General features: G+C 50.7%; 1 protein-coding gene across 4 annotated transcripts in view; it reads right to left on the bottom strand.

Moving 5' to 3' along the window:
- LOC144176865 (serine/threonine-protein phosphatase 2B catalytic subunit 2-like) overlaps positions 1–13549 on the bottom strand; it is a 64755-nt gene that overhangs the window by 37095 nt on the left and 14111 nt on the right. For all 4 annotated transcript variants that reach the window (XM_077705237.1, XM_077705238.1, XM_077705239.1 and 1 more), the window contains exons 3-7: positions 6970–7094; positions 6588–6845; positions 6207–6346; positions 5540–5617; positions 1398–1492 (exon numbers count right to left, since the gene is read on the bottom strand). In XM_077705237.1, coding sequence (XP_077561363.1) covers positions 1398–1492; positions 5540–5617; positions 6207–6346; positions 6588–6845; positions 6970–7094 — 696 coding nt within the window. The remainder of the gene's footprint in view (positions 1–1397; positions 1493–5539; positions 5618–6206; positions 6347–6587; positions 6846–6969; positions 7095–13549) is intronic.

The following is a 13549-nucleotide window of genomic DNA, read 5'->3' as shown; positions in this document are numbered from 1 at the left end:
CTGCACGTCGACGCCCTCGGGCACAACGGCCTTACCGTCACCAAGCTCGAGACGAAGATCATGACAGCAATACGGCTAATCAAGAAGGTGGCAACACGGCACGGAGGGATGCGAGAGAACAACCTCCTGAAGCTGGTTCAATCATTTGCAATCAGCCATGTGGCATATGCGGCGGCCTTCCACGACTGGTCGGCGGCCGAGAGCGGCAAGGTTGACGCTCTGATACGCAAAGCATACAAGATGGCACTAGGCCTCTATACACACACCAACACGACGCGACTCTTAGAACTAGGAGTCCATAACACCTTAAGCGAGATAGCAGAAGCACAGCGCACAGCACAGCTTACTAGACTAACGCTAACCAGAACCAGCAGGTCGATCCTGCACAGAGTAGGTTGCCAGACGAGGCTGCAGGGGGAGGGAGACAGGGGACCGGTGCCGCCGCCGCCTCCGCGGTCGTTGCCGCGCGGGCTGCTCGGCCTCATACAGGTCCCGCCGGTCCCCAAGCACATGGATCCGGAAACAAACCGGGAACGCCGCCTGGCCAGGGCAAAGGCCCTCACGGCCGCGCACGCGGCGGACACTAACGCCTACTACGTCGATGCGGCGGCATATCCGAACCGCCACGGCACATACGCTGTGGCTGTGATAGCGGCGACCTCAGGGGAGCTGTACACGGCGGGCGGCGCGCGTGCTTACCAGACACAGCGCTGCCCCGAGCTCCCCCCCTCGTCCTGCGGAAGGCGAGGAAGAAGATGAAGACCACATCGAGGCAACTCCAATCGACACATACAAGAAGGTGCTGGCCTGGTATCGGGAGGGCAGAAGAGCCTACCCGCCGCCGCACCGGAATCTTACCCGAAGAGAGGCGGTGCTAGTGCGCCAACTACAGGTGCGCGCGATATGGATGCCTGTGTTCGCCAAACACGTGTGCCCCGAATTATTCCAGACAGATAAGTGTGTGATGTGTGGTGACCGTCGCGCTACCATGCAGCACATGCTCTGGGACTGCCAGCAAATGGACTCAACCACTGCGGATCCGCTGCCGCCGCGCTTGGAGAGTGCGGTGACCAGTGCGGACTATGAACTACAGAAGATGGCTGCGCAGCTCGCGCTAGCGGCCATCGATCGCCAGCGGCCGAACTTGTCACCTCCCCCCCAGGGAGGACGGCGATAGTAGGTGCCCCCCGAGGTTTCCGCAGGCCAAATAAAGACGTTGTTTCTCTCTCTCTCTCTCTGGCTCAGCCCCTCCTGATGCCCAAAACTGGCACGTCCTTCTTTTGGTGCAGAGAAAATGCGCAAAAGGCCATCGCTCTCCACCGACGAGCCGGCCCACACGAGTGACATGAACAGTGCAGCTGCCGATGGAAGAGCAAAAGAGAAGCGCAGCCGCCCACCTTTGTTGTTGTAGACGTCCAGGTAGTTTGGTGCCGAGAATATGGTGATGAGCGATGGGAACCCTGTGGTCTGACTCTTCCTGTACATCCGGTACCTGGAGCACAAAGGGAGGACCAGTCATGTTTGTCACGTGCACACCTTCAGGGCACACGCAAACGGGGCCAAAAGCGGGCAGGAAGGTGCACATTTAAATTGGTGGCCCAGAAGTGGTGGAGCGCACGAGCGGATGGCTGCGCGAGAGACGAGAGGGAAACGGGACGAGCGCTCGTCCCGTCCCGAACAGCCAGTTAGCCACAAGCGGAGGGAGCTGGGGAGGAGGAGACGGCCAGGTCCAGGGGTGATGCACGCCTGGGCCCTGCTGGGAGGACACACTTGGCCAACCTATGCCTTGGCTGCCTCAACAGGGACGGACGCGTGCCACCCTCTCCAGCGGCCCACAACTACAAGTAGCCACCCAGCTTCCACTTTCCCAGATCTCTAGGAGCACCGCAGCACAAGTGACTCGGGGTACGCATTGTTGAGAACTGTGCAAACAGTGTGTGTGTCTCCAGTAACTGTCCATACTAGTGGACCCTTAAGGGGAAACCCCTGTCAAACGTGCCTATTAAGTGCACTTCCACTAAGTGCACTTGGCTAAAATGTCATCCGGGCACAGCTCAACAGCAAACGCAAATGACCCTTACCACTGAACGCACTTTAAGCTGAGTGTGTTCCCGAAACACACTTTACCCGTGCCAGCTTGCCGAGTGAGTTGTCTCGGCCACACGGGTCTTAAAATAGGGAAAAATAACATAAAAGAACAAGCGTTTAGATGTGTAACAATTATGTTAAAATTTAATTATGGATATATTGTTGATTTAGTTTTACGAAAAGAGAAGCAGCGACGAAAAAGAAGAAAATCCCTTGCCCAACGACGTGTCAACGCCACCTGGTAAGCAGTCTTTCCATGGCCGCTATTCCCTGCGGCATTCCGTAGGTAGTTTTTGCAGTCGTGTTCCCATTTCAGTCTTTCTGATTACAATCCACGCTCTCTGATAGTTTTCCCTCGACGATAATGCTGCTGCGATTTGCTGCGCAGCGTATAACAGCGAAATTATGACCGCTAGTCTTCAGTCGCAGTCCCAATGGCTGTTTTTATGGACTTCTCAAAGACACCGATTGCAGTGTTGAACAATGCAAACACAATAAAGTGTTTACTATGTTTCTCACGCGACAATGAGGTGGAATTTGAAGTACCGTACTTTTGTGGAATACTTAAGCCAGCTATCGTCACTGACATCATGGCCAAAGGCACATTATTTTGTTGTAAGCGCGCAGCCAAGGTGTCATTCGGAGAAGCCGAGTGCACTCGGCCTAAGTGCACTTAAATAGGCCTATTGACAGGGGTATTGTCTCGAGAGCAAGCTAGGTCGCCACAAGGACCCTGATACCCACAAATGGCAGCCTTAGTCCTGCATTTTAACATTTTAAGTTTATCGGGTCACCCTTTTCGTGTCTTGGAGATTCTTGTGAGCCATCACAGCCATGTATCACTGCCTACAGCTAACCACTTTACAATGAGGGCAAGGCCTACGAGTTCCAGAAAAAAACGAGTGAAAACACGCTGCGCAAGAGGAGAGACCAAGGCACAAGGACCATCACTGGACTTGCAACAAAATTTTATTGAAAGAACTCCCATGAATACTTTTTCGCCTAAAACGACACAGGCGCAGATGGGTCCCCCTCACCCTTTCAAAACTCCAAGAGCACCAAAGAACCCCCTTTCGCACCCACTTGCCATCTCAAGCTGTATTAAGAAACATTATCTCTTAACAGTTAGCTCACTGATGCATTTTTCTCCATTCTTGACCAAAAAGGTCTATCAGTTCTCGTTCGTCCTTCGGGAGTGCATTTGCACTCCCGCATGGGAGTGCATTTGCACTCTCGCATGTGCCGCACGTGCTTTGTTTTCACTGGTTTTTTTCTTGTGAACATCTTGAACCAACAGGCCCAGACTTAAACTTTACGAACAAGTTGATGAGTGCATATTTTGTTGACCACTGCAAACTGCTACCTCACCTGTTTTCTTTCTTGTGCTCTAACTACTGCACCAGACCAGCACGGTCGAGATTCTTTCGACCTGCCACATTTTTTCATCATTTGCAGCAGCTACCAGACTTATTAATTGAACGAGAACTGCTCGTCAATTAGTATTATCAACAGCCCATTCCAAGCAAGCACTTGCCAGCAGTTTTGATGGCTGCTGATCGCATTTTGTTTGCTTATGTGCAATGCACTAAGCAGAACAGCAAATATAACTTGTGCACGCACCTAGACAAATACAGGAGCAGCGGTAAAAAAGTGCTGATCTCATTTTTACTCCACTGTGTGCATTGCGTACACAGTAGATGCAAAATACAGTAGCCACCTCTTTCAAGGTTACACTTCCGTACATAGTAGACCCCTTTCTCACTGAGAATGTTGTTCATCTGAGAATGTTGTTCATTAACAAATTGATTGTTAATCAATTTGTTAAGCCCGTTTCACCAAAACATGAGCACGTTCAATTCTCTGACGTAAGCTTGGTTGGTTCGAAAGTATAGAGGACACATGAACAAACCAGCATGTGTTAACCCTTCCTCTCTGCCCAGTTTTGTCCGACCGGCTTTTGCTTCAAGCAATCACACTAACGTGTACAAGTATACAGCGCTCAAATTAAACAAAAATGGTCAGTAACCTGAACTGCAATGGTGTAACACTGCGTGTTCACGGTGTTTATGTTTGCTTGATCGCCGCATTGTTCGGACGTGTCAAAAACGCACTTGCTCTGTAACAAATTTCATGCCCTTTTCCTCATTTGTCCCAATAGAAAACCCAGAGCTGTCAATACAGCACAATTAAACGTGCTGGATGATGTTTGCAATGGGGAACGCCTGCCCAGCAAGTGGCTGAGGAGCACCTTGCCTGCCACGGGACTGCACAGCTGATGGTGGCACTGCGATAGTGGAGCAGCGTGTTCCCCCCCCCCCCCCCCCCCCCCCCCTTTAGGAACATTGTAGTTACTCCCAAAAAAAGACAAGTCCCTTGACAAGATGTCTTACAGAGGTTGTCTGCACAAATGATACCTGCCTCGCATGTGACATATTCACTATGCAGCCTGTCGCAACGAGCATGTGTCTGCTACCAAAGTACCGTGTGAAGCGCACAGCTGCAGTCGTGCTGCTTGACAGACACTCTCCTCCTCGCCCAGACATCAGAGTGCATGCCTCACACGCCACAGCAATACCCCAAGCAATGCAGGAACCTCTCACTGCACATCCTCGGAGGTATCTGTGCTCTTCTCGCAAACACTAGGCACTGACGTTCATCAGTGCTAATTCTGGCAGTACGGTTGTACAGCAGCGCAGCAGCTACTTCTTGACGCTACTGCTGTGTCCCAACATGCCTAAACACGGAACAGGGGCAATTCCAACATAGGCACCACCTGCCAGGGGGAATGCGAGCAAGCAGCTATGGACACGGTCTTCAAACATGGGTGGAAGCCAGGGTTGCACAGTTTCGGGGAACGTCAGTGGAGGGAGAGGAATGGGAAGCTTGCTACCTGCCTGAACTTGCATTTCTCACATTCCTTCACACTATAATGAGGCAAGAAAGTGACGTTGCACTCCCCTCTTTAGGCTCTTGACAGACATCAATTTTTCTTTCCGTTCATGGCACAGAAAATGGGTACTGAATTTATTAGGCACACTATTTGTCACTGTGAAGACAGCCTTAAATTTAAAACGTTGCCTGAGATCGGAGACCCAGTTACTCAATAAATCCAAGGTTTGATGATACTATCTTGCCTGGTTGGTTGAAGATTCATAAAGAAACGTGGGATCGCTAACCAAAGGTTTATTAAAAATGTAAAAAATACATTTTGCTTCCATACAACAGCCTCAGTGAACAAGGCATCTGCAGGAAAGCTGAAACGTATTTGTCAGTGACCCACCTTTGGTCAGTGACCCACGTTTAACTATGGCTCAGTTATTGAACCCCGCTAGACGAACTATGGGCATCGTCAAATATCACCGGTGCTTTACAAACGCAAAGCACAGGTGCACCCTCTCGTGGCCCCTCACACCGAACTGGGCACACACACAGCCGTGCAACGGGAACTCACCCAGCATCCTGAGCCTCATGAGCCCGAATGATGGAGAGGAGGTTGTTCTGCTGGAGAAACTCGCAACATGCTGCATAGCTGCGCAAGGGGGAAAAGGGAAGGGGGCACACAGTGAGGCACATCCTTTGCACACCCGAGAGCGTGAGCTGCACTCGGGGCACAGTGCCAAGTGGACTGGGCACTGATGCACCTGCACAGATGCAACCGCCAGGGCTCGTAGGTGGGAATTCTCAGACTGCTGAGCCAAAAAGTGCTCGCATTTGCATTCCCAGAAAGGCACATCTGAAATTATACCATAGGACTGTCGACCGGTTAGTGAAATGCGGCCATCCTTGGTGCCCTATCTGTTTGTGCCATCTTTGGATCAAAGTAGCAGCTTCATTAACGTGCTTCACATATCAGTAATGTCAGTTTTCATGCCCACGTGCTGCCACTCCCCCTTTTCTTTCAGACGTTACAATGACAGGTACAGTAGAGCACAGCTAGAAGGGCAAACAGCTATTGCGGCCCCAACAGCATGTTCCGCAACTGCTCAATGTCTGCACCGGCTAGGGGGGAGTGCCTGTTTCTGAGCACCACAGGAGGGATGCAGGTGCGCCACGCTGCCCCACCACAATGCAGTGCTCAAAGCAAGGCCCCTGCGAAGCAACAAAGAAAGGGCACCCACCTATAGAAATATGAGCATCCACGGACGCTATTGTGACTAAAATGCTCCGCATTCTTCTCATTGCCGAAGTCTTCAAGTGGATCCGACCATAGCAGGTCGCACATGGGACCAAACGCAGGCGGCTCCTTGAACCTGTCCAGCTGCACACGGGAAGAGAGCGCAACACCGGGGTCAGCCAGACACTGGCCCAAGAAAAAGCAAAGCACCACCCCCTTTCCCTCATAGGATCCATGCAGCCAGCACTCCCGCTTTCTCAGTGACTACACCAGTCCGCCGCGGTTATAACTTTAGCCGGGCAAGGACACAGACTTATTTGCGCCCCCCACCGAGCCCCAGAAGACGGCCAAGTAGTGCAGTCATAGGGACTCCGAGCCGGCTCACCTTCTTGATGTCGTCGAGGTTGTGGATCTCTGGAGAGAGCCCCCCGTGGACGCAGAGAAACTGCTGGTTCATGAGGGCGGCCAGGGGCAGGCAGTCAAAGGCCTCCATACAGGCATCGTACACACGCTCTGAATACTTGATCTTGCACTCCGTCTTGAAGGTGAAGTACTCCGTCAGGTGCCGGCACTCGTGGTTGCCCCGTAGCAAGAACAGCGTGCTCGAGTAGCAGATCTTGAGCGCCCACAGGTACAGCACACACTGCACGCACATCCCACCTCACGTTCCACAAAGAACCCCTGGCGAGTGCACTTGAAAGTGTGCCCGTCCCCCCTCGCAGCATCATGCAAGAGCCTGCTCTGCACAGCATGCAGCCCCGACTTGCCTCAATGCTGAAGTAGCCCCGGTCTACATAGTCGCCCAGGAAAAGGTACTTGGTGGTGGCAGGGGGCCCGCCTACTTCAAACAGCTTCATCAGGTCGTAGAACTGGCCGTGGATGTCGCCGCACACTGCACACACACAATGGCCGAGCTTAGTCACCCCCTCGGCATACCTTGGCTGCCGTGTTCAGACATTCAAAGTTGCACAAGAGCCACTTGAGTGGGCACCAAATAGCTTTTAAAAAAAAATCATAGCCCCTTCGTCTAACCACATCAACGGTTGAAATGCAAAGCTTTCTTCTGCCGCAAACGGAGTCGAATCAACATCAAATCTTGCGAGTTTGTTGTTAGAGTTTGCACTTTGATGATGCCCTTGAGGTGTTTGCCACATACCCACTTGGGGGATTGGCCAGGAACAAAGCGTAGACTGGGCACCTGCGTTTGATGTGCCTTTGCAGTACGTTTTGGGTGGAAAAATTTGGACTTTCAGGACATGACATGAGAAAGCTTCACACTTCAACCCTCTTTCACTTCACCCAGGACAAGCGTCCCCCATTTCACCAGGGGGGCAAGACGACAAGGATGCAACCAACATCTCTGTGACTGCTCTTTTGCCATGCTAGTTGGTATGGCCTTCATGAGAGTTCGCACACGGGCTACAGCTTCCTCAGCTGTGGGCTCCTTGCAAGCGTCTCAACTAAGGTGCACATCGGGGAGGAACTCCCCCACCTGATGCACGTCTATGCCACCCAGCAAGCCTGCCAAGACATAGGAAGGCCGGGCTGCTTGCAAACACGATGAGACAAGCTCTTATCCACTGGAAGAACAGCACCAACTTTTCATCCTGTCGGGCTGCCATTTCATACCGTGCTACAATGTGCCGCTCCACCCGGTTGGGTGGTTCTTGACATCTGGATGTTGGTTTCACCACTCTTGTTTTAATGAAAACGACCGTGCTCCATAGTGCAAATACTGAACAAGTAAAATTTATCCCCAAGGTCATTCACAGTGCTCATAGCCATCCATCAGCGGCCCCATGGAGGAAAGAATACTTAGGAGAGGGCCCTAGCATGCCCAATGCATTGCAGAAAGTGTGGAGGAAGTTGCATCATATAATGAAGGAAACAGAGAATGAGCATGCGAAAACCTAGCTACTTTTCCACACTGAACTTATGTGGTCAAAATTAATCCGGAGCCCTCCACTACGGCACGCCTCATCGCCTGCGTTGCGTCGGCGCGTTAAACCCTACAATCAGAATCACACTGAACTTATGCCGTATTATGGGCAGCTTATAGCGAATGGCTGAGGCCAACAAAAGTCTGCAAATTAAACAGGGATTATAACTATTTTTATATCTAAGAACTATTGATCCAGTGTCTTAATATTTTGTTTACATTATTTTTTTATTATTTTGCATTATTTTACATCGGTGAAAATTTGAGTGCAGTTGGCCTTTAAGACTAACACTCTGGAATCACTCGACCAATGCAGCACAGGTAGGCTAAGCATAAAACGGGGGACCTTCACCTAGCTGCAACATTCTTTTGCCTCGGAAATTCATGCTACTGCAGTGCTGGTAAGTGTGCAACTTATTGGCCCCGCCCTGATCCCCGATGGAAACAAACGCAGCTGCGTTTGTGAGCAGGGGGGAAAATGTTGAAGGAGGAGTGTGTTGCGGAACACTCCATGAGTGCCTCAACCCAGCCGAATCTTGAATGCCAGTGATGCACTACACCTGCGGCAAATGACATGGGCACTGCAGTGCAATGCAGTGCAGAGGCTGCAGTGCAATGAGGCCAAGAATGCACACACAAGGATCCCTAGCATTCATGGAGGCTGATTAGTTGCTGCCTGTTATTCCAGGAGCTTCTCGCAACGGCTCAGTCAAACTCACCACAACACACCATTCAATACCTCCGTGCCGCACCCCTCTTCTGCGTGCCCAAAAACAGTTGGAGCAGCCACTGCCAGCAAGCGTGGGCACAGAGGGCCCATTGTTACATGCTGCCACGCAAGGGCACGTCAAGGAGACTCAATCCCTTCCTCCACTTCACTCATTTTCAGGCTCAACTAGCAGTCAGTCGCTTCTTCCACAACAAACAGGTGAGCGCATTCAGGAAATGCTCCACTCCTTCCAAGAGAGTAAAGTTACCATTTGAAGGCCGACTTTCCAAACCATAATTTAATGGACACTGAACGCAAGCAGCAAGTTGGTTTCAAAAGAAAGTCTGACCCTCCCATGGCCATTGTAGTTTTAATTCGATGGAAAAAAAAAAAAAGCCTTAAAAGAGCACTGAAGTGAATTAGTCAAACTTCTGTTTTTGTTTCTGACTGGCTCAAATAAAGTTTTCTATCGATCATTCGCTTAGTAAAGCAGTATTTAATTTATAAAGCCTGAAAGAAGAAAAACCACCATGCGACATTTGCATCGGCCGCAACAACTCAGCAGTGACACATGATGTTGGAGATGGGAAATCAAACCAGTTTTGGTTTCAATTCTGGTTGAGCATTCTCGATGTCTCAGGAATCAGCATACCTGGTGTCAGGTAAGCCTGCCAGCACCGCTTAGAGTCGTAACGTTCACTAGCCAAGGCTTACACAGTGGCTGAATGCCCTTCACGTCAACGGAGACGCTCAATTGCGAGGGGCTTCACCCCCACCTTACGAGCTAGCCTGCCTGCCTTGCCCGTGTCGTAAGAGGCGTGGTCGTACCAGGCCGGAAGTCTGCCGACTCGGCACTGTGCCCGCAAGCGGTCGATGCAAACGAGAACCCATCAAGCGCTTCATTCCCAGCCTACGAACTCCCTCCTGCAGCAATGAAGGTTGCAGCGCAAAATGGTGAATTCAGCATAGAAAACATTACCCAAGTACAAAATATCAACACCGAAAAAAAAAAAAAAAAAAAAACATCTTCCACCATGATTTCACCTGGCTAATTATGACACACTGAAACCCACTGCTTCAGGCCAGTCTGCCAGAGCCCCAGAGCCGCTGGGGATGGAAATATGAAGTATATATTGTAGAGTCCGTTTACTTTTTTTTTTTTCCCGCATTCCCAGCAGCTTGCATGACTACCCCTTGAATAATGCTTATGCAGTAAGCATACCCAAAATACCCCCGAATATCTTATCCCTAGTGACTGCATTCCTTAGGCAGGAAAAGAGATTGCCTATGTGTGGTCATGCTGCCGACCACTGTGCTAGTTCACCCTGCACAAAAAGTGCTGCCCATTAACCTTGGTTTTACGCTTTACAATAAAAGTTTCGCTTGATTTTAATTCCTTACTCTCTATACTAACTTCGCTGATCCTTCTCCAGCCTTTATTGGCCTTAGGTTTTCTACTAGCCCACCAGTCAGCGAAGCATTACACATGCGGTTTACTAGGACTTTACTAAGCTTGATCCAGTCCACACACTAAAAGCACGTTCTCCCAGGCACAAATCGCGTCGTAACATGAACGAACGAATTGTGACAACCCGCCAGCGGCCGGCCGACTGACTCTGTCCGGAGGTCGGCGAGCCGTGCAGTAGCGCCATCAAGCTAAGACTGAGTAAGCGTCCCACGAAATGTCATAGGAAATGGGCAAGGCTGATGCAGAAAAGACAGCTCTCTCCAATCATTTTTCTACTACATAAAGTCACGTCAACACACTGAGTGGTCAAAACACGGCCTAGGGACTCCAGGCTACAATTTTTGCAAGTAATCCCGCCATGTTTACTAACCATTTCAGTTTCCCTTTGATTGCTGAGAAATCGGTAAACAAACGTTTCTCTTCCTAATTTCCCGTGCAGCGATTCCATGGCAGAAGCAAGCAAGGCAGAGGTGATGTAGAGCGGTCGGTATAGCAGCAAACAAATGCACCCCTACCACGTGCCAAGCAGTTTCGTCGGCTTGGGTAAAATAAGCCGCGATGCACCGCAGAAGCTCTGCACAAGCGCACATGCGACGCTTTCCAGACTGGTAAGCTAGTAGGAAAAGCTAAAGCCAATTGAAGGCGGGAGAAGAGTCAGCGAAGTGACATAGGTACTAAAGAATTAAAATCAACCACAACTTTTATCGTACAGCGTAAAAACAACATTCGGAAAGCACTCTTTTGGGGCTGGGTGGACTATCACAGTGGTAAGCACATCTGCGAACGCTTTTGCGTCTAAGCAATGCACTCAGTAGACATGAGATATTGTACAAATTTGGGGGACGCTTACTTCATGAGCGCTATACAAGAAATATTCATTAAGCTGCGTGAAATGCTAAAACTAAATAATGTAAACTGGCTATACATTATATACTTTATATTTCCGACAATGGCAGCATTGGCTCGTGGCCGGGTGGACTGGAGCACTAGGGGTGTTGTTTTGCAAGTCACAAGTTCTAATCCCCTTTAGTGCATGCTTTTGTTTTTAATTGATTTCTTTGATTTTGGCCGATGTTTTTTATACTGAATTCACCATTCTTGTGCTGCAACGTTCGTTGCTCCATGAGCGAGTTCACTGACGCGCTAGCGAGTTCTTGTTGGCATGCTGTTGCCATAAGCACCAACTGCTTGCGGGCAGTGGGCACAGTTCCGAATCAGCCATTCCTTGGACTGGTGCGAACACGCTTTTTATGATACAGGCATAAGCCAGGCAAGCTCCAAAGATGGGGGGAAAAGCGCATGGCATTTGAGCGTCTGCGGGGACGCGGAGGGCGTCTATCCACTGCATAGGCTGCGGCTAGCGATTGCTACGATTCCAAGCTGTCCTGGTAGGCTTGTCCGAGGCATTTTACAGCCGACAACATGGCAGAAGCGTGGTATGCCGATTACTGAGATATCGAGAATGCCCATCCAACGACGTGGGATGCCAAGCATTTTTCACAGAACCTAAACTGAAATTTGTTTGAATTCTAATCTTGGACATCATCCAGTCATGCAGCACCTTTTACTGACGTCGCTGCTGTTGGTGTGGCTTTCGCAAACTGCGCATGGTAGTCTTTCTTTGCTCAGGCTTTACAAAATAAATACCACCTTATCGCCCGGATAAACGATGAAAAGTGTGCTTATTTGAGCCAGTCTACACGGTGAAAGCAAAAGCAGGCGCTAGACAAATTTACTTCAGTGTCCCTTTAATGGTTCCACTTGTGCAGAACAAACAGAGGCCCAGGAAGAAAAAAACAGGGACACAGGAAGGGCACACTCTAACAGCTGATTTTATTTGTTTCAAGACAGACCTAAACAGCATCGCCCTATGCAGATAAGAAAACGGTGCTGCTGTCATCCTGTCTTCAGTGTCCAGAGTACTCCACATGGTTGCTGTGTGCGCTGCAAAGGGCTTCCTGTGGGTTGTTATGTCTTGGAACAAACGAAATGAGTGCGCTCTTCTGATGTCTCCCGTTTCTTGCTGGGCCCCCGTTTGGTCTGCGCAAGTGTAACCCCAAATCGGTTCCAACTCGGCCAGCTCGCAGCGATGTTACTGCTCATCAAACTGGAATACACCACTGCACACCCAGCTAGCTACAGATACTGCATGCCATGGAAGATGCAAGTAAAAGCCATGTGGGCAGCCTCCGAGACCGCACTAACGATGAGGCTCCGAGAAGGCAGGTGTTGCAGGATACTAGCCCCTCATTTTCTGCAGACTACGTGCAAAGGCAGCAGCAGCCAGGCAAACTGCAACCAGAGTAATCTCTCTGCTTTGATCAGAGGTCCCCAAGGGCCCCTGCCGTGCTCCCAAAGCAGGAGAACAGCAGCTAAGTCGGTACCTAGCAGTCTCCTTTCTGCCGTTTGACAACAGGGCCGTCTGCTGCAAGACATGCTGCTAGAATCGTGCCACACTAAGCTTAAATATCGATGGAAGACTCGAGCACCACGAAGAGATGATAAAAGACTCGTGCTGTTCACGTGCACTTTTCCACTGTGGTGCCCAAAGGGGGCACCTGAATGAATGCCCTGCATAAAACAAGGGCTGCTCCAAAGCACTCGTTCACAGGTGCTACACAGTGGCCTTTTTGGGCAGGCAAGAGCGTGCTGACCCTCGAGGCTGCAAACGGGGGCCGGCGTAAGTGAGACTGCAGCAGCATGCTAGGCCCCGGACAGAGCAAATGCGGTAAGGGTGCCCGAAATAGGCACTCCCCCCAGCCACCGGCCCACGCGGGTATTTACAGCCATCCGGCACGCTCATTTGGCCACCCGCCAAGCAAGGTGCCGCCGCACACAAACACCTGCCCACATCACTCCGCCCGCCATGAAGCCGGTGGGGAATCCTCCCCGGCAAACAAGGCTGCGCACAACCAAGGTAGAGCAAATATGCCACCTTCGTTGCTGGCAACCCCTTCTAGCTCTCACCAGGCACTGGGAGGACACTTTCTAATGACCAGACCCGTGGAATTTCATCTTCCAGCTGGGAACAAATGTGGCTACCGACAGAGCTTCTGCGTGCAGTAGTCTCCTGCCCTGCCTGCGCCTTGCAAGGCAGTGGGCAAACCGCTGGGCCTGGCTGCCACACAACCACACACGACTTCCCACTGTGAAAAGCACGCACACAAGCCCCACGGCTTGTCATCCACGTAGGCGCAACAAGTGAATGCACGTCACCCTCAACGGCTGTGC

This window comes from Haemaphysalis longicornis, unplaced genomic scaffold, assembly GCF_048455015.1.
Source record: "Haemaphysalis longicornis isolate Haplotype H1 unplaced genomic scaffold, Haemaphysalis longicornis Haplotype H1 scaffold_1, whole genome shotgun sequence".
Taxonomy (NCBI): Eukaryota; Metazoa; Arthropoda; class Arachnida; order Ixodida; family Ixodidae; genus Haemaphysalis; species Haemaphysalis longicornis.
Note: the sequence above shows the minus strand (reverse complement) of the source record. Positions and strands in the feature narration are given on the sequence as shown.